General features: G+C 36.9%; 1 protein-coding gene across 3 annotated transcripts in view; it reads left to right on the plus strand.

Moving 5' to 3' along the window:
* Positions 1 to 20,212, plus strand: part of Rnf121 (ring finger protein 121) — a 61,730-nt gene that overhangs the window by 9,947 nt on the left and 31,571 nt on the right. Inside the window, exons 2-3 of one of the 3 annotated variants that reach the window (XM_026400974.2) lie at positions 14,571 to 14,608; positions 17,878 to 18,019. In XM_026400974.2, coding sequence (XP_026256759.1) covers positions 14,571 to 14,608; positions 17,878 to 18,019 — 180 coding nt within the window. Of the gene's footprint in view, positions 1 to 14,570; positions 14,609 to 17,877; positions 18,020 to 20,212 lie in introns of those variants that run through there. The other 2 variants (XM_077796860.1, XM_026400976.2) reach the window with 2 other exon arrangements.

Below are 20,212 nucleotides of genomic sequence, written 5' to 3' on the forward strand. Positions count from 1 at the left end.
AAGGAAGGAAGGAAGGAAGGAAGGAAGGATCGATCACAAGTTCGCAGCTAGCCTCAGCAATTTAGTGAGGTCCTAAGTAACTTACTGAGACTCTATCTCAAAATATAAAAAAGAACCTGAGATGTGCCTCAGTGGTTAAATGCTCCTGAGTTTAATCCCTAGTACCAAAAAATAAAAATAAAAAAGGCAAAAAATCTAACTAGGCTTTTCTCTGAAGAAAATATACAAATAGACAATAAACACATGAAAAGAATGTTCCGCATCATTAGCTATCAGCGAAATGCAAATCAAAACCTCAGTAATATGGTATGCAAACAATTGGGCAATTTCTCAATAGATTAAGCATAGTTTTACACCCCAGAAATTCCACCCTTAGGTATATTCTTAACAAAAATAAAAATAAAAAAGTCCACATATAAACTTATAGACAAATATTCATAACAGCAAATATTCATAATTATTTTAAAAAACCAAAATGTTTTTTTTATTGGTTGTTCAAAACATTGCAAAGCTCATGATATATCATCTTTCATACATTTGACTCAATTGGGTTATGAACTCCCATTTTTACCCCAAATACAAATTGCAGAATCACATCGGTTACACACTCACATTTTTACATAATGGCATATTAGTGACTGTTGTATTCTGCTACCTTTCCTATCCCCTACTATCCCCCCCTCCCCTCCCATCTTCCCTCTCTACCTCATCTGCTGTTGTTCAATTTTCTCCCTTGTTTCCCCCCCCTTTCCCCTCACAACCTCTTATATGTAATTTTGTGTAACATTGAGGGTCTCCTACCATTTCCATATGCTTTCCCTTCTCTCTCCCTTTCTCTCCCCCCACTCGTCTCTGTTTAGTGTTAATCTTTTCCTCATGCTCTTCCTCCCTGTTCTGTTCTTAGTTGCTCTCTTTATATCAAAGAAGACATTTGGCATTTGTTTTTTAAGGATTGGCTAGCTTCCTTAGCATAATCTGTTCTAATGCCATCCATTTCCCTGCAAATTCTATGATTTTGTCATTTTTTAGTGCTGCGTAATACTTCATTGTGTATAGATGCCACTTTTTTTATCCATTCATCTATTGAAGGGCATCTGGGTTGATTCCACAGTCTAGCTATTGTGAATTGTGCCGCTATGATCATTGATGTGGCAGTATCCCTATAGTACGCTTTTAAGATCCTCAGGGAATAGTCCGAGAAGGGCGATAGCTGGTTCAAATGGTGGATCCATTCCCAGCTTTCCCAGGAATCTCCATACTGCTTTCCAAATTGGCCTCACCAATTTGCAGTCCCACCAGCAGTGTACAAGTGTACCCTTTTCCCCACATCCTCGCCAACACTTATTGTTGTTTGACTTCATAATGGCTGCCAATCTTACTGGAGTGAGATAGTATCTTAGGGTGGTTTTGATTTGCATTTCTCTGACTGCTAGAGATGGTGAGCATTTTTTTCATGTACTTGTTGATTGATTTATGTCCTCCTCTTTGAAGTGTCTGTTCAGGTCCTTGGGTTATTTGTTATCTTATTGTTTAATTTTTTGAGTTCTTTGTATATTCTGGATATTAGGGCTCTATCTGAAGTGTGAGGGGTAAAAATTTGTTCCCAGGATATAGGCTCTATATTTACCTCTCTTATTGTTTCCTCTTGCTGAGAAAAAACTTTTTAGTTTGAGTAAGTCCCATTTGTTTATTCTTGTTATTAACTCTTGGACTATGGGCATCCTATTAAGGAATTTGGAGCCCGACCCCACAGTATGTAGATCGTAGCCAACTTTTTCTTCTATCAGACGCAGTGTCTCTGATTTGATATCTAGCTCCTTGATCCATTTTGAGTTAACTTTTGTGCATGGCGAGAGAAAGGGATTCAGTTTCATTTTGTTGCATATGGATTTCCAATTTTCCCAGCACTATTTGTTGAAGATGCTATCCTTCCTCCATTGCATGCTTTTAGCCCCTTTATCAAATATAAGAAAGTTGTACTTTTGTGGATTGGTTTCTGTGTCCTCTATTCTGTACCATTGGTCCACCTGCCTGTTTTGGTACCAGTACCACGCTGTTTTTGTTACTATTGCTTTGTAGTACAGTTTGAACTTTGGTATCGCTACACCTCCAGATTCACATTTCCTGCTTAGAATTGCTTTTGCTATTCTGGGTCTTTTGTTTTTCCATATGAATTTCATGATTGCTTTATCTATTTCTACAAGAAATGCCATTGGGATTTTGATTGGCATCGCATTAAACCTGTAGAGAACTTTGGGTAAGGGATGTGGCTCAAGCGGTAGCGTGCTCGCCTGGCATGCGTGCGGCCCGGGTTCGAGCCTCAGCACCACATACAGACAAAGATGTTGTGTCCGCCAAATACTAAAAAATAAATATTAAAATTCTCTCTATCTCTCCCTCTCTCTCATTCTCTCTCACTCTTTCTTTTTTTTTTTTTTTTTTTTTTTTTAAAAGAGAACTTTGGGTAATATCGCCATTTTGATGATGTTAGTTCTGCCTATCCATGAACAGGGTACATTTTTCCATCTTCTAAGATCTTCTATCTCTCTCTTTAGGGTTCTGTAGTTTTCATTGTATAAATCTTTCACCTCTTTTGTTAGGTTTATTCCTAACAAAAGAGGATATTGTGAATGGAGTGGTTTTTCTTTGAGGACATTGTGAATGGAGTGGTTTTCCTCATTTCCATTTCAGAAGTTTTGTTGCTGATATACAGGAATGCCACATATAAACTTATAGACAAATATTCATAACAGCAAATATTCATAATTATTTTAAAAAACCAAAATGTTGAAACAACCCTCAGTATCCTTCAGCTGATGAATGGATAAATAAAATGTGATATTTCTGCATAATGGAATATTGTTTAGTAAGAAAAGGAGTGAACTACTGATACATGCTATAACATGGATGAATCTTGAAAATATGCTAAATGATAGAAGCCAGTCACAAAAGACCACATACTATATGAATTTATTTATATGAAAAGTCCAGAAAAGGCAAAGCTTTAGATTAGTGATTGCTGAAATCTGGGGGTGGGAATCAGAGGAGTTAGCAGATGAGCATGAAGTTTCTTTTTAGCATGGTGGGAATGATTTAAAATAAGAGGTTATACAGCTCTGTAAATATGCTAACAATCATTGAATTTCCCACTGAAACTTGATGATACACCTCAACATAGCTTAAAAAAAAAAAAAAAATCCTACCAGGCATGGTGGCACATGCTTGTAATCCCAGCAGCTTGGGAGGCTCAGGCAGGAGGATCACGAGTTCAAAGCCAGCCTCAGAAACTTATTGAGGTCATAAGCAACTTAGCAGGACCCTGTCTCTAAATAAAATATAAAAAAGGACTAGGGGGATGGGGCTGTAGCTCAGTGGCAGAGCGCTTGCCTAGCATGTGTGAGGTACTGGGTTCCATCCTTAGCACCATATAAAAATAAACAGATAAAATAAAGGCATTCTGTCTATCTACAACTATAAATTTTTTTTTTAAATTACCTGGAGTCTTTGAGGGTGGGGTACCAGGTAAGGGACCAGGGGTGTCATTCAGTGGTTAACAGCCCTAGGTTCAATCCCTGACATCAAGAAAAAAAGAAAAAAAAGAAAAACCCTTGGTCTGGTTACTTTGTCTTAGTAGACTTCAAGCTCCTTAAGAGTGACAATTGTTATTTGTTTATTATTGTATTTCTAGTGTAGAGCTTAATATATGTTTAGTTAACAGTTGAATGGATGTATGAATGGATAAAAGTGAAGAAAGTCCTGTAAATGAGGTGATATTTGAACTATCTTAAAGGTTGAATAGGAGTGAGCTGGACAGTAAAGGTGAGGAGAGAATTCTAGAGAGAGAAGCAGCAGCCAAAGAATTGAGTCATGTCAGAGAAGGAGAAGGTCAGTTTAGAATGACAAGTGGTTCATTGTGGCTGAAGTAGAAGTCAGTTGGCTAATAGAGATGAAATAAGGTAGCTGATTTGGGTTAGAGTACAAAGTACCTTGCATGTCATACTAAGGAGTTGGGACTTTAACCTGAAGGCAACATAAAGTCATGAAAGTTTGTCAAAGTAGGATTCTAATGCAGTTAGATGTTTGTCTGACTGAGTCTGTTCTGGAAGATTAGAGTCTGAGAGATCACTTTGGAGCCCACTACAACAGTCCACAAGACAACAAGGGTTTAAGCCTGAACTAAGAAAGTGTGACAATGAAAAACTCAAGGGAGATTTCATAGGTGGTTATATATGATCAGCACACAAACAGTCCAGAATATAAAGGCTTTAGGTATTCATAAAGAATAGTTCTGTTCTGGGAAGGTTCTGGAGGAGGTGACATCTAGTTTGGGTCTTTAAGGAAAGGTAAAGAAATTTAGGGTATCTGGAAGCTGGAGTACATACAGGAAAGAATAAGAGAAGAGGTCTCAGGAGGGAAGAAGCCAGAATGAGTAATAGAAATTTGATGGGATAGGAATTGAAGAACCAAAGAAGCAAACTTTATATGCTTTCATGTTTGAAAAGTTTAATTTAAAAAGCTACCTTGCTGGACTGAGGGCTGTGCTTTCTGGTGATGGTAGGTAGGGTTGGGAGGTGACAGCAGGCAGTATCATCAGCAGTTGTTACAACTAACATCTGCTTTCACTTTATTGCTCCAAGTGTGCTGTCCATGTCAGGCCTTAGATTTGGATAATTATATCTGATGTCCCAGTTGATTAGGACCTTGGAGTTCTAAAAGATGAGGTAGTTCCACTTTGAAGTTATTTGCCTTGAATTCTTGGCAGAACTAAGGAGTAAGGGTTGGGGGGATGTGAATGAAAGGAGAATGGGAAACTAAAAATGTGGATAGCCTGTGAACCTTTGAACTTCGCTTGTTATTCTAATCACCCAGCAGACCACAGTATCTGTACCCTACCAGATTAAGACTGCTGGCCTAGTTGTTGTGTTATAGTCCTACCAGGTTTAGGAGCTAGCTATTTTCTCTTTTTGCTGGGGTTACACAGCATTTTGTTATGTGTCAGTAGTATCCTTATCATATTGTGTTTAATTGTAGTCTTCCACCACTCTCTGGACAGTGAATACATCAAGGGCAGAGGTTAGACTTACTCATCTCTAATGTTGTGAAATGATGAAGTCTCTAGTCCCTGGCTGTTAATTCTCTAATATGAAAGGATCAATTTATATTTATGAAATGTAAGCTTACCTACCCAAGAGAGGTTTTCAGAGTTTAGAGCCTTTTTGGTTAACAGACATTTAAAATCAGGGTGGGAGGCCATCCCCTGAGTGATGGAAAATTCTGTTGCGTGCATTATCACTTGGTAAGTTTTTAGTGATTTAATTTAGTAGCATCCAGTTATACCTCATCACACTAAAGGCATTTTGCTAAATTCTGTGGTCACTAAGGGAACTATGGTATTTTCAAAGACCAAAATATTATAGCTGACTTTAGAGCTTTAGAGTTAGATAGATTTGGTGTGAATTATAGTATTTTAAATTAAGGGAACTTGGAAGTCATCTAAGCCAATCCTCTCATTTTATAGATGGAGAAACTGAGGCATGGAGATTAAGTACCCTATTTATATAAATAAATAAATTAAATATACAGATTTTTGGGGGGCAGTACCAGGGATTGAACCCAAGGGCACTTAACCACAGAGCCATATCCCCCCGCTCTTTTTTATTTTTTATTTTGAGACTGAGTCTTATAAGTTGCTTAGGGCCTCGTTCAGTTGCTGAGACTGGCCTTGAATTTATGATCCTTCTACCTCAGCCTCCTGAACTGCCGAGATTACAGGTGTGCTCCACCACACCTGGCTATACGTTTATTTTTGTTTATAATGTATATATAACATTTATATGTGTATAATATATATATTTCACATGAACGAATATATAATGTATGTAAATACTTATACAAATATATATAATATATGGTAAGTAAAGAGCTACACCAGATTAGAACTACAGTTGTATTTCCCTTCACTGAGGATAGTTGTTACCCTGAGGCCATTTCTCAGAGGGAAAATGAGAGTGAGTTAAAATCCTCCAAGGAAGTAAGACAGAACACATGGACTAAGTGTCACTATCCATCTTATTCAGTATTTTCTTCTGGTGCTGGTAAACTTATGAGGAAAGCAGAGTATTGATATGTAGCAACAAAATAGCCTCCTTCTTTACTGTTCCTTTAGCCTTCTTTATTTTTGTACTAACACTTCTGGAAGAAATTATTTCATGTATATTTTTTACATGTCTATTATCTGCCTTCTGTATTAAAAAAACAAGTTTTATAAAGGAAAAATCTATTTTAAGCCTGTCTTATAATTGTTGGCTACCTTCAAGATTCCAGACACATGGTATATTGCTTAATCTTTGACATTTGTTTTTTTTTGTTGTTTGGGTTTGTTTGTGATCTGTCTGGGTTTTTTTTTTTTTTTTTTTTGATCATTCATGAATGTATCTAAACCTTTCTTGAAATGCAGAATGCACACTATTTTTTGGGTGGGGGGATGACTGGGGATTGAACTCAGGGTCATTCAACCACTGAGCCACATCCCTAGCCCAATTTTGTATTTTATTTAGAGATAGGGTCTCACTGAGTTGTTTAGCGCCTTGCTATTGCTGAGACTGGCTTTGAACTCTCAATCCCCCTGCCTTAGCCTCCCAAGCTGTTGGGATTACAGGTGTGTTCCACTGCACCTGGCCAGAATGCATGCTATTGTCAAATGATTTGTCAGATGACTCTGTATGGCTTATTTAAGTATATCTAAGATTACTTTTTTTGGTGGATTTAGTCAGTGTGAGATTTAGTGTGCATTTAAATTTCATTCTTCACCATAGGCTCAGTAGAGACAAGAATCTCAGAAGCAGCAAAGCAATGTGACTTGGCAACTGAGAAGAGAATACTTAATCCACAGTTATAGGTAGAAAGCAAGGCTGATTTATTCATTAGATATAGTAGGTGCAGTGACTAGAAGCCCACAAAAATGTTTTGATTCTTTTTAAATTAGAAGAAAAAGGTGAATGTAATCTGGCTTGGATTATACATTTTAATACCAATGAGGTCATAAAACACATATTTTAAAAAAACTTTTCTTTTAATGGAGGAAGGGGTCCACAAAGGGAAGAGTGCCCAGGTCCTGTAAAAGTTATAATGTGGCCTTGACACAGGATCTTGTGACAAGTAGTTATTGGCTGTTTGAAGCACTAATCCCTGACATTGGTTTCTCTCTTAAGGTGTATCCATCTCCCTAACACTTCTCTAGACCTCAATCACCATGATCATTGATATCTGTGTTTTATATCACATTTGTGCCTTTTATAAAATAGAAACAATTGTGTTTCTTGTGCTGAGTAAATTCCTGTTTTTTTTTTTTTTTTAAAGCTTTTTATTTTCTGACTTCTCAGGGGCAGGAAAAAGTTTGATTCATTTCTGTATCTCTGTGCTTAGCCTAACCTGCACTTTAGAATAGGAGTAACTAAACAGGGATAAGTAAATGAATCCATGTATCAAACCTCTTAGATAGCCTCAGAGGTCCTTTTCTGGAAGAAGAGTATTATAAACAGTTTTCCACCTATCTTTTAGTTTTTCTGAGTGTCTTCAGCAAAATTTAGAGAGCTACTGGGATACTAAAGAAGATATGGAAAATAAGGGTGATCATCTGACTTAGAGAGTTAAAAGCCAATATAAAGAATCAGGCACAGAGAGGAAAGAATATTTTTTTTAACAAATCATGCCAAGACAATTGGATAGCTATATATAGAAGAATGATGTTGAATCTCTGTTTCACACTATATAGAAAAATTAGCTAAAAATGAACCAACAACCTAAATGGAAGAACTAAACCTATAAAACTCTTAGAAGAAAACATAGATGTAATCTTCATGACCAGATTAGGCGGAAGTTTCTTAGATATATCAAAATTATAAACAACAAAAGAAAAAAATGTAAATTGGACTTTATCAAGATTAAAAACCTGCTGGGGCTGGGGTTATGTCTCAGTGGTAGAGCACTCGTCTAGTGTGCATGAGGCACTGGGTTGGATCTTCAGCACCACATAAATGTAAAATAAAGATATTGTGTCCACCTAAAACTAAAAAATAAGTATTAAAAACTTTTGTGCTACAAAAGACATTAAAAAAGTGAAAAGATAACCTACATAATGGGAGAAAATATTTTCAAGTTGTCTATCAGATAAGGGATTTGTATCTAGAGCATAAAAATAACTTAAAACAACAGTAAAAAGATTATTGAAGGAAAAACAAAACCTGAATAGGCTTTTCTTCAAAGAAGACATACAGTGACCAATAAACATGAAAAGATGCTGAAGAGAAGCTACGGGTGTAGCTCAGTGGTAGAGCCATTGCCTAGCAAAACAGTTTTCATCCTCAGCACTGCAAAAAATAAAAAATTATGAAGTTGAAAAGATTCTCAACATCATTAGCCATTTGGGATGAAAAATCAAAATCACCTTGAGATATTATTTCACACTCATTTGGATGCCTTAATCAAAAAGAGTACAAATGGGTTTGGAATTGTAGCTCAGGGGTAGAGTGCTTGCCTAGGAGTGTGAGACACTCGCTTTGATCCTCATCACCATATAAAAATAAATAAATAAAAAGTATTGTACCCATCTATAACTAAAAAAATTTTAAAAAAATTTTTATAATAACTGACATATTATAATTAAAATTTTTTGTTGTAAATGGGCACAATACTTTTATTTGTTTATTTTATTTGTTTATTTTTATGTGGTGCGGGGGATCAAACCTAGTGCCTCATGCATGCTAGGCAAGCACTCTACCACTGAGCCACAGTGCCAGCCCCTTTTTGAAATTTTTTTAAAAGTACAAATGTTAGGGCTGGAGATGTGGCTCAAGCGGCAGCGCACTCGCCTTGCATGCCCGGGTTCGATCCTCAGCACCACATACCAACAAAGATGTTGTGTCCGCCGAGAACTAAAAAATAAATATTAAAAAAAAAAAAAAGTACAAATGTTAGCAAGGATGTGGAGAAATTGGAACTCACTGCTGGTGAGACTGTAAAATGGCACAGCTGTGATGGAAAACAGTTTGACAGTTCCTCAAAAGATTATGCATGGAGTTATCATCATATTACCCAGCAATTCTACTCCTAGGTATATACTCAAGAGGAAATAAACATGTGTTCACACAAAAGTGTACTGAAAATGTTCATAGCAATATTACTTATAATAGCCCAAAAGTTGATATATTCCCAATATCTATCAACTAATGAATGGATAAGCAAAATACAGTATATATCCACAATGGAATATTGTTTGGCAATAAAAAAGAATGACCCAGGACTTGAAGTTGTAGCTCAGTGTAGAGTATTTGCCTACACTGGGTGAGGCACTGGGTTCAAGCCTAAGTACCACATAGAAATAAATAAATAAAAGGTAAAATAAAGGTATTGTGTCCATCTACAACGAAAAATATATAAATTTTTAAATAGGAAGTGAAGTACAATATATGCTACAAAATGGATCAATCTTGAAAAAATTATGCCAGGCCACACAAAGTGGCAGGTGCTTGTAATCCCAGTGGCTGAGGGGCTGAGCAGGAGGTTAAAACCAGCCTCAGCAAAAGCAAGGTGCTAAGCAACTCAGAGTCTGTCTCTTAAAAAAATACAAAATAGGACTGGGGATGTGGTTCAGTAGTCAAGTGTCCCTGAGTTCAATCCCTAGTGTCCCCCCACCAAAAAAAATAATGCCAAGTGAAAGAAAGCCAGCCACAAAGACCATTATATATTCCCATTTATATAAATTGCATACACACACACACACACACACACACACACACACACACATATACACATACATACAGAAAGTAAGTTAGTGGTTACCTAGGGCTGGGGGTGAGGGGAGAATGGATAATGACTTCTAATTAGTATGTGGTTTCTTTTGGGGGGTAATTGTGGCATAATTCTGTGAATATACTAAAAGACCCTAGTATACTTTATTTTTTTAATTTTTATTTTTAAATTTTTTTTTTAGATGTTGATGAACCTTTATTTTATTCATTTATTTATATGCTGTGCTGAGGATTGAACCCAGTGCCTCACACATGCTAGGCAGGCACTCTACCATTGAGCCACAACCTTAGCCCCCTAATATACTTTAAATGGGTAAATTTTATGGTAGGTGAATTAGATCTCAGTAAAATTGTTATTACCAAAAAGAGAATCAGGCCAGGGGCAGTGATGCACACCTGTAATCCCAACAGTTCAGAAGGCTGAGGCAGGAGTATCATAAGTTCAAAGCCAGCCTCAGCAACTTAGCAAGGCCCTAAGCAACTTATTGAGACCATATCTCAAATAAATAATAAATAAGTAAACAAACAAACAAACAAATAAATAGAATCAGGTGTACAGATGCAAAAGGCTATAGGTGCAATTTATGAATGTGAGTGCTGGGATGTAGTAGTAATGCTTTTTAAACTTTTAACATATTTATGAATTACTTCAGTATCTTATTAAAATAAAGATTCTGTCTCAGATTCTTGGATGGAGTCTGAGATTCTTTATTTTATACCAAGCTTCCACAGTGTTGTTGCTATTGGCTGTGGACCACAGATAGCAAGGTAGTATAGGATGTTGTGTTTTAAATGAATGAGATCAAAGAACTTTCCAGAAGCCAGGAGGAATAGATCAAAGTTTTGCAGGAAGGCAGAAAGGGGCTTAAGGAACAAAGTAACCAGCCTATGTAAAGATGCAGAGATCACAGACTATTTTTGTAGAGGACAGGAAGACTAAAATTGTGGGGTATAGTGGTGAGTCACTAATCATTTGCACCTTAGAAGATATAGCTGCCAACTTCTGACCATTTTTTATCTTTGCAAAATTTTCTCTTGCCCTCTGCCTGGCATTTTTGGTTTAATTTCTTTCAAATCTAGGCTTATGTAGATTGATATGACTAGGGGCTAGAAGTGAAATCCTAGAAGAGAAGTGATTGACTAGCAATAAAACATTCTATGTATAGGTCATAGTGTTGATTATGGACCCATCAATCAGTACTCTTGACCTGAGAACCTACCCAGTTAGCTACTGAGTTCTAGACAAGGTGCCTTCAGACTGAGATTAGTGCTTGGCCCCAAATGAATAAACTCCTTAATGAGAGAGAAAATAAAGATGTCTTTCCAGATGGTACAGGTTAATTATAGCTATAGTTAACTGCTTTCCTTGTTTTTCCACTTGAGTCAGAAGACTGGTTTGGGTGTAATTTAAAACCTTTTTGTTCTGGAGGCAAAATTAAAGCCAGATCATATATTACTCTTAACTTTATACTACTTCATGAAGTGCTAATGATCCTCGAGTCCCAAGTATTACTATTCTGTGCTTTACCAACATTCAGTTCCCTGCCTCTTCTAGTAATTTGTAAAAAATTCACACTGTCCTAGGAGGAAAGGCAGGGAAATCACTTGATCACCTTCAATGTATTTTCCTCACAGCCTTCTGATGAAGTCAGAAGTCCTATTTTGTTTTCCAGGTGGAAAAACTGAGGCATAGACAGTAACTTGCTAAGTCTCCTCTTTGACAGAGAGGTAACTCCATGCCTGGCCCAGTTTTCTGGATCTTATAGTTTTGCCTTCAATGGACATGTCTTGAGAATTTGAACATGTGCTTGTTTTGTCACATAGTTTTTAACATCATTTTTCTGACTGCTCTAGTGTTGGATGAATACTCCTTTCTCAGATGATTATTAGTTACTACCTTCCACCCTCATATTGGTAATTGAATCCAAGATACTGTACTACTGAGCTACATCACCAGCCCCACTTATTTGTTTGCACTTTTGGGAGTTGAAACCAGGGCCTTGTGCACGGTAGGGAAGGGCCTTACCACTTAGCTATTCCTCAGCCACCCTTATTTATTTTTTATTTTGAGACAGGGTTTTGCTAAATTGCTAAGTCTGACCTTGAAATTGTGATCTTCTTGCCTCAGCCTCCTGAATCACTGGGATTACAGGTGTGGGGCACCTTGCTCAGCTAATTTATTTTTTAAGTGTTTACTCACCAATTTAAAGCATCCCCAGGTGGTATATTGATTTATTAGCATACTTGCATACTTTATCATAAAGAATTTCGTTCAGTTCTACCAAGTATTCATTGAATGCTTAATATATGCTTAGCTATGTGCTGTTCTCCTTGGTAGACACAGACATGGTGTAAAGTGTGTCTTGGCTCTGAGGCAGCTTCTGCATTTATATGCTGGGTACAAGTTAGACATAAACAGGGCCAGGGCCAGGATGAGGCAATCAAGGTGCTGGGTACAAACTTGAAGCAGTCACTTAAGGTCATAAAGTTTAGTGGTAGTAACTGGAGTGGAAGCTTTCTTAAATTATGAGCCCTAGATTCCTTGCTTGACCCAGGTTGGTCCTAAACTTAAGCGGCAGTTAGGTCATTTAGAAAGCATATCTAAGATAATATAAGGATATGAATGTGTGTTAGAGAACAGTGTGCATGATAATCTAATGTGCATAATAATCATCTGAAGAGTTTATTAAAAGGTAGCTTCTGATTTAGTAAGTTTAGAGTGGTGCCTGAGATTGTGCACTCAGATGATCTGAGTTCATGAGCTACATTTTGAGTAAAAAAGAGAAAATTCACTGATAGAAAAAAGTAGAGGACTGAATTCACTATGCTACAGAATCAAAACTTTTCTAGGAAAGGTGAAATCCAAGCTAGGTTCTCAAAGGATAACTTGGATTTGAATAGGAAAAAATGTAGCAGAAAGGCATTCCAAGCAGAAGGAGGAGTATACAAAGGCCCAGAGACAGTATATGAGTCTCATAAGTAGATGAAACTTGTGCATTGATTTTTTTTTCAAAGTTTGATTTTTCATTGTCTGCAGGTACCTCCCAGCAGAGCTTTTCCATATTTTGTATCAATTTGTCCCCTTTCATAGTATTTGACCTCTGTCTTTTTAGATGAAGGCCTGAGTTAAGGTACCAAGTAAATTCTGTGAGGCAATATGTGAAGTAGAAAAAAGAAGGAGGGTGGTTGACTTCATTACCCACATTGGTTCAGCAAAACCTTGGGATTATTTATTTTTTTTCCTTAGCTGGGACATGAAGAAGCCAGAAAGCATTCCTTAAATAATGATGGGCATTCCCAGTACACAGGCTTAAAGGATGGCTGGTAAACATGTGTTAACTTGAGTTGGTAGTAGAATGGAGTTCTGTTTTATCTCAAATACTTTGCTTTCTTTTGGTACTGGGGATTGAACTCAGGTGCTTAACCACTAAGCTACATCCCCAGGCTTTATTTATAATTTATTTAAAGAAGGGAGACAGGGGTCACAATGGATTGCTCAGGGCTTTACTAAATTGCTGAGACTGGCTTTGAACTTGCTTTTGTATAGCTACAAGTAGAAGACTTGAGCCCTGAACTCAAAACTAGTGCCATGTTTTTTTTTTTTTGTTTTTTTTTGTTTGTTTGTTTTTTTGTGGTGATGGTGGTTGGGGGGAGGTACTGGAGATTAAATCCAAGGGCACTTAACCATGGAGCCACATCCCCAGCCATTTTTATTTTATATATATGAGACAGGGTCTCACTAATTTGCTTTGTGCCTCGCTGAGTTGCTGAGGCTGGCTTTGAACTCATGATCCTCCTGCCTTATCCTCCCAAACTGCTAGGATTACAGGTATACACCCCTGCACCCAGCTATTGCCATGATTTTTGATGGGGGTGATTTTTGTCCCCTAGGGAACATTTAATAATGTCTATAGACTGTTCTACTTGTTGCACCTGGGGTGATGGTACTGGCAATGTATAGAACCTCTCCCCCAATAAAGAGTTAACCACTCCGAAATATCAGTAGTGACAAGTTTGAGAAAACTTGCTTTCAAAAGACAAGACCCCAGAGAGAACCTGAACTTAGAGCTTAACCATACCAGTAGTTAATAGTAGGGCAGGGACTAGAACTCATTTTACCATGGTCTAATTTCTGCCTGCAACCATGGTGCCATTTAGAACCATATGGCATTATATGACAGAATATTTTATGTAGCTTCATCTCTCACTAATTCTGACTTGCATTTTTTCCCTAGTCATATTCAATTATTAGTGTACTATGCAATTTTATTCTTTCATGTCTATGTTATTTCTTTGGATGCAATATATTTCTCTCATTTCTTTATCTAGATATTTCACATGTCTTCTAAAAAGCCTTCCCTAATCTATAATGCCCTAGATTGAGTTAAAAGCCACTTCTTCATTCTTCTATAGCTAGTCTTTATCATATAATAAAGAAATTTTCTGTTTATGTATGTCTTCCTCATTAGGCTTGAGTGTTTGGTAGTTAGGACTCTTTCGGACTCTTTCAGTCTTCTGCCCTCATTGCATAGTACAGAATATGTTTGCATGCATCATACATTCAGTCAAGGATTAAGCCAAACTACAGTTAGAAAAGGGAGAAATCAGTGTGAAATAGTTTGGGGAAAAGCTTAATAGAGAATGTGAGGCATGGAATTTTCCTTAGTACCTTAAAGGCATTGATGAGTGCATGAGCACCTTATATTAGGCAGGGATAGTACTAAGACAATAATGGGTTTTTCTGGTGATGTCTTTCTACAGGTTGATATGTCAGACCTCTCCCCTGAGGAGCAATGGAGGTAAGTGTCGCATTGTGGGCTCCATGATTTGGTAACTGAAAGTTAATCCAACTAATAGAGTTATATGACTACAACTGTGGGAGGCAGTGGCTCAAGACTGGCAAGACAGGTCTTTTGGGATCTTTCCAAGTATCTGGATCATTTCTGGGTAGCTCCCTCAGTCCTAGAGAGTAAGTGGATAATTGCACCAAACCCTCCATCTGAATTTGAATTCCATTTCCACTATGTGATCTTGCACAAGTTGCTTACCTTCTCACTGCCTAAGTTTGCCCCATTTGTAAAATGAGGATCCTAACAGTACTATCCTTTATAGAGTTGTGAGGATTAATATGTGAAATTCTTAGAATAGTATCTGGCATTTGGTGAGCTTCCAGTAAGTGTTACTTGTTTTGAAGATGATTATCATCATTAACATCATCATCATTAACCATGATACCTGATGGAGAGCTCTGGTTGAGAAAATGGGAGTTATATTTTCTCATTTTAGCTCTGCTACTAAGTTGCATTGGAACCAGAATGAGTCAAAAAATATCTTATTTTTATGATTTGTTGTTATTAAAGGAGTGTCAGGGTGCTGGCCCCACAGATTTCACAGGATTGCTGATCAGTGAGCTGAAATGAACCAAGTAAAATTTATTCTGAGGAAAAAAATCCCTTAATTTAGATTAAAATTATTATTTTTAAAAAAATATTTTTTAGTTGTTGATAGACCTTTATTTATTTGTATGTGGTGCTGAGAATTGAACCCAGTGCTCTACCATTGAGCCCCAACCCCTAGATTAAAATTATTGATTATAAAAAATATAGAATAGCAAAGGTACCAACTCATATGAGAAACCCAGCATGAGTTTTAGGTGACTTTAGGCTCAATATGCACCAATTTTGAACCACAGCTAACAAAATACTTTTAGTAATTTGGAAGATGTTCATAGAAATGTGCTATCTCCCTTAAGGAAGGTGACAGTGCCACTGTGCTCTGCTTTGCAGGACACAAATGTTTTGTTCTAAGCAGTGCTTATTAAGAAGATCTTTAACAGGATCATGTCTAGAGGAAGGCAACCAGGATTAATAGTCTTCACGTCCTGTTACATGAATAGTGGCTGAAAGATCTAGAACTATTAGCCTAAAAGGGCACAGGAAAATTGAGGTAATAACAGGAGAGGCTTTTGTTGTTGTTTAAATGAAAACATAATGAATCTTTAAAGGGTGGTTGTTGGAAAAGAGGAGTAGTATGTTCTTTGTTTTCCATGATATAGAATTAGGCCCAATGTGTTTAAGCTGTAGGAAGGTAGATTTTTTTTTGGTCTCAATTTTAGAAATATCTTTAATAATCAAGGTATATTGAGAAATAATAAGCTTTCTGTCACTGAAGTACTGGAATTTTATTCATTCATGAAAAATATGAATACATACAAAGTGCCAGACCCTGCTAATTCTAGAGTAGATTAAATATTTTAAAAAATTTTCTTTTTTTAATTGTAGATGAACACAATATCTTTATTTATTTATTTTTATGTGGTGCTAAGGATCAAACCCAGTGCCTCACACATGCTACACAAGTGCTCTACCATTGAGCCACACACCCAGCCCTAGAATTGATTAACTTAAAGGCACATGTTCTCAGTCAATGGAAGTATCCAAGCAAAGGTTGCAAAAATCATTTTTGTATTGTGCATGACTTTTCTGATCTTTTCTACATCCTTTCTTTGATTTCATGTTATAGACATCCATTTACTTGTGTTTTGTCTGAGAACAAGAAATTCATTGCTTGCTATCTTTATAACTCCACACAGCACTTAGGCTTTTTTTTGTTTGTTTGTTTTAAGTATTTTCTACCCTCTACAAACAAACAAAAAAAAGCCTAAGTGCTGTGTGGAGTTATAAAGATAGCAAGCAATGAATTTCTTATTTTCTACCCTCTTAGCTTAGCCTAGCCTTACAATAGCTCTGTGAGGCAGGCAGAAAAGATTTGGACTCCTTTTGACAGATGAAGAAATTGTGGTGGAAAGATGTAATGTTTCTTAGCCAAGGCTCACATGGGTGAGTCTGAACCTAAGTTTCTGACTCCCAGTCCTATTCTTTTTCTGATAGATTCTTCCACCCAGGGTAGAATCATGTTAGATGAACCCTTAGGTGCTGATTGACATTTGGCTGCCTACTCTGTCCACCACGTTTCCACCCACTAACATTTTAAACATAGAATTTTGAAAGAACTACATGATGAATGCCACTCTAACCACCACCTAAAAAAGTTAACTTTTTGCTGTATTTGCTGTATCATTTATCTACCCATAATTTATCCCACTGGATTCTTCTTCCTGTTAATCTTTCACTGCCCTTAGGCATTCCATGAAGACATCATCTATATTGTCCTTTTCCCTCTCTCCCTAATACCTTGGTATAAGGGAAATTTATATAAAATCTCCTGATTGTACGCTACATTTGGATTCCATTTTCTCTCTTAATTCCTCCCTCATTCCTCTGCCTTGACTGATTCTGACCCAGAGTGGTAGGAGTAACTATTCTTAGAGGAAGTTTTTGCCAGTATTGACCAAGGGAATTACTTGCTACTAGTCCTCAAGACCAGAGAATGCCAACCTTAGAATAATAAAAAGTTTCCAACTATACTGTTTCTTGAGCCCTTGAGGAAACAATTTACTTATGGATACTAATGATGCAGTCACTGTTGGATGAGTATAAAGTTAAAGCAGTCCAGATTTTCTAGGCTTTAACTGGTCTTAAGAGTTCTTGCCTTGGCAAAAAATTAAAAATAAAATAAAAAAGGTTGGATGAATAAAGCAAGACTTTAACCTTAGAATCAGCACACATTTGCAATGTTACTCCTTTATAGGTGTCATAAATATCATCAACTAAGAATATGAGACTTCATAGCTATAAACTCTGGGTTACTTTCTTCTGACATGTCAGAATAGAACTGAAATAGACAGTAACACAGGCTTTTCTGAGATCTCCTTCCTACTATAAGAAAGTTGTCAGCTGTTTCTACCTTGAGGGGCAGGCAACAGACTACCCACGTCTAATCTCAACAGCTGAGCTTTGTTGTGGGGCTCATAGAACTTCTATTCTATTCTCTAATGTCTGTCCTCTAGGATGTGTGTCCTTTTAGTCCCTAATTTGCATGGATTCCTTCACTTGCAAGTCATAGGAGCGTGTTCTGAACTATGGGCTGGTAGAATATCCCTAGGAAACACTGCTTCTTTACCTCCACATAATCCCCGATTGGCTCACCCCATCTGTTTGGCTTTCAGGGTCGAGCACGCACGCATGCATGCCAAGCATCGTGGCCACGAAGCCATGCACGCTGAAATGGTCCTCATCCTCATCGCTACCTTGGTGGTGGCCCAGCTGCTCCTGGTGCAGTGGAAACAGAGGCACCCCCGCTCCTACAATGTAAGCCACTTTGCCTCTCACTTCTTTGTCAATCATCAGTAGACCCTTCCTAAGTATTCCATAGCCCAGCCTAACTCAGGCAGAGAAAAACAGTAACAGTGAACTTTATATATGAAATGGTGAATAGTTATGGGGTATATGCATGTGTGCATATGTGTGTCTCTCTAAAAGGCAAGTGATTCAGTGGATGAAAACAAAGATAGAACATGAGACTACTTTCACTGCTAGAAAAGGTAGGTGCTTCCTTTTAAACATTGTGGGAGAGATTCATGAAGGAGGTATTCTTCAGAACTATTCAGTTGGAAGGAGGGAAGGTCACTTGACTTGGAAACCAAGCCTCTAATTAATCTTAAAAGTAGGATGTAGATCCCACTAATCTGTATACCAAAAAATAGCAAGCAAAAACAAAAATCCAGAAATGGAAAACATGAGGAAAAATATATGTAAGACATACAGAAAACAAATAGTTAAGTGGAACAAATACTTCCTTATCAGTAATTAAAAATAAACATAATCCATTGATATGCTAGGTATAGGAGATTCACCTTAGATATAAAAAGAAAGGAATTGAAAGTGAAAGAGTAGAAAAAAGATATTCCATGCAAATGATGACCAAAAGAAAGGTGGGGTTTTTATACTCATATCAGAGGAAGTAGACTTAAAAAAAGGAAAAAGCTACAAGAGTCAAAGAAAAGTATATACTGATAAAACTTCAATACACTGAGAAGATATAGCAATTATAAATGTATGTGTACCTAATGAAGGAGTCTATGTGAAACAGAATTAAAGGGAGAAAGAGATAGTTATACAATAACAGTAGTGGACTTCAATACCTCACTTTCAATATGGATAGAACAGCCAGATAGAACATCATTAAAGTAGCAGAGAACTTGAACAACACTGTAAACCAATAGATGTGTACAGAATACTCCACCTAACAATGTATTCTTCTAATGTATTCACCTAACAATGTATTCTTCCCAAGTGTGCTTTAGACATGCTCCAGGATAGATTGTATGTTAGGACAGAAGTACATCTCAATAAATTTAGGAAGATTGAAATCATAGATTCAGTTACTCTACTTCAGAACTGGCTGGTAGTATACTGGATCCTTTTACAACTATTTTCTTAGAAGTTTTTAACCTTTTCAAGTATCACAACACCTTTTAACATTAAATTATAGCAGATAGGGCCTAGAGTTGTAGCTCGGTGGTAGAGTGCTTGCCTGGCACATGTAAGGCACTGGGTTCGATTCTCAGCACCACATATAAATAACTAAATAAAACAAATGTCTATCAACAACTAAAAAGTGTTGAAAAATTATAGCAGACAGCTGCAAAATAGTTTTTGTACTTTGAAAGAATACAAAAGCACATGTTAGAGTAATAATAGTCAATAGTTTTCGAGTTCTTAATGTTTTAAGCATTTTACATGTATAGACTCAACTAAACCACACTACAATCTAATAAGATAGATTCTGTTTTCTTATGGGTGAGAAACTGAGACATAGAAAGGCTAAAAATTTTGCTCAAGTGATAAAACCATTATTTGAACCTGATGATTTTAATTAGGACTTTTAGTCTTAATCCCTAAATGATTCTTTTTCTTTTAGCATATGCTTTTTAAAACCTCTTATAATATAGCCAAAGATTCCCAAGGATCTATAACTCAAAGGATGGGGACTGCCATTTTCTCATTTAATTCATCTAATAGTCTATTATACATATTTTTTTTTTTTTAGAGAGGGAGAGAGAGAGAATTTTAATATTTATTTTTTTTAGTTTTCGGCAACACAACATCTTTGTTTGTATGTGGTGCTGAGGATTGAACCCGGGCCACACGCATGCCATTCAAGCGCGCTACTACTTGAGCCACATCCCCAGCCCTAATTCATCTAATAGTCTATTAGAGTCAGTATGATCTTAAATGAAGACATTGAAACCTTGAGAGTTAAGGTGTGAAAGGAATATGAATAGGTTGAGCTAGAATTTGAACCCAGGTCTTCTGTTTCATATTTCAGATTTTCACCTGTTCTATATTTTGCTTCTGGAAGTGGTTTCTCGAGAAGAGAACCAAGAGATAGTCTGAAGCATAGGATGAAGAGAAGCCAAACTTTGCCCTTGATCCAGCATACGTTTTAGGCAACATTGGCCTGTAACTAACTCTGATGTTAGCATGTGCTATATATAGGGA

This window comes from Urocitellus parryii, chromosome 4 (assembly GCF_045843805.1).
Source record: "Urocitellus parryii isolate mUroPar1 chromosome 4, mUroPar1.hap1, whole genome shotgun sequence".
Taxonomy (NCBI): Eukaryota; Metazoa; Chordata; class Mammalia; order Rodentia; family Sciuridae; genus Urocitellus; species Urocitellus parryii.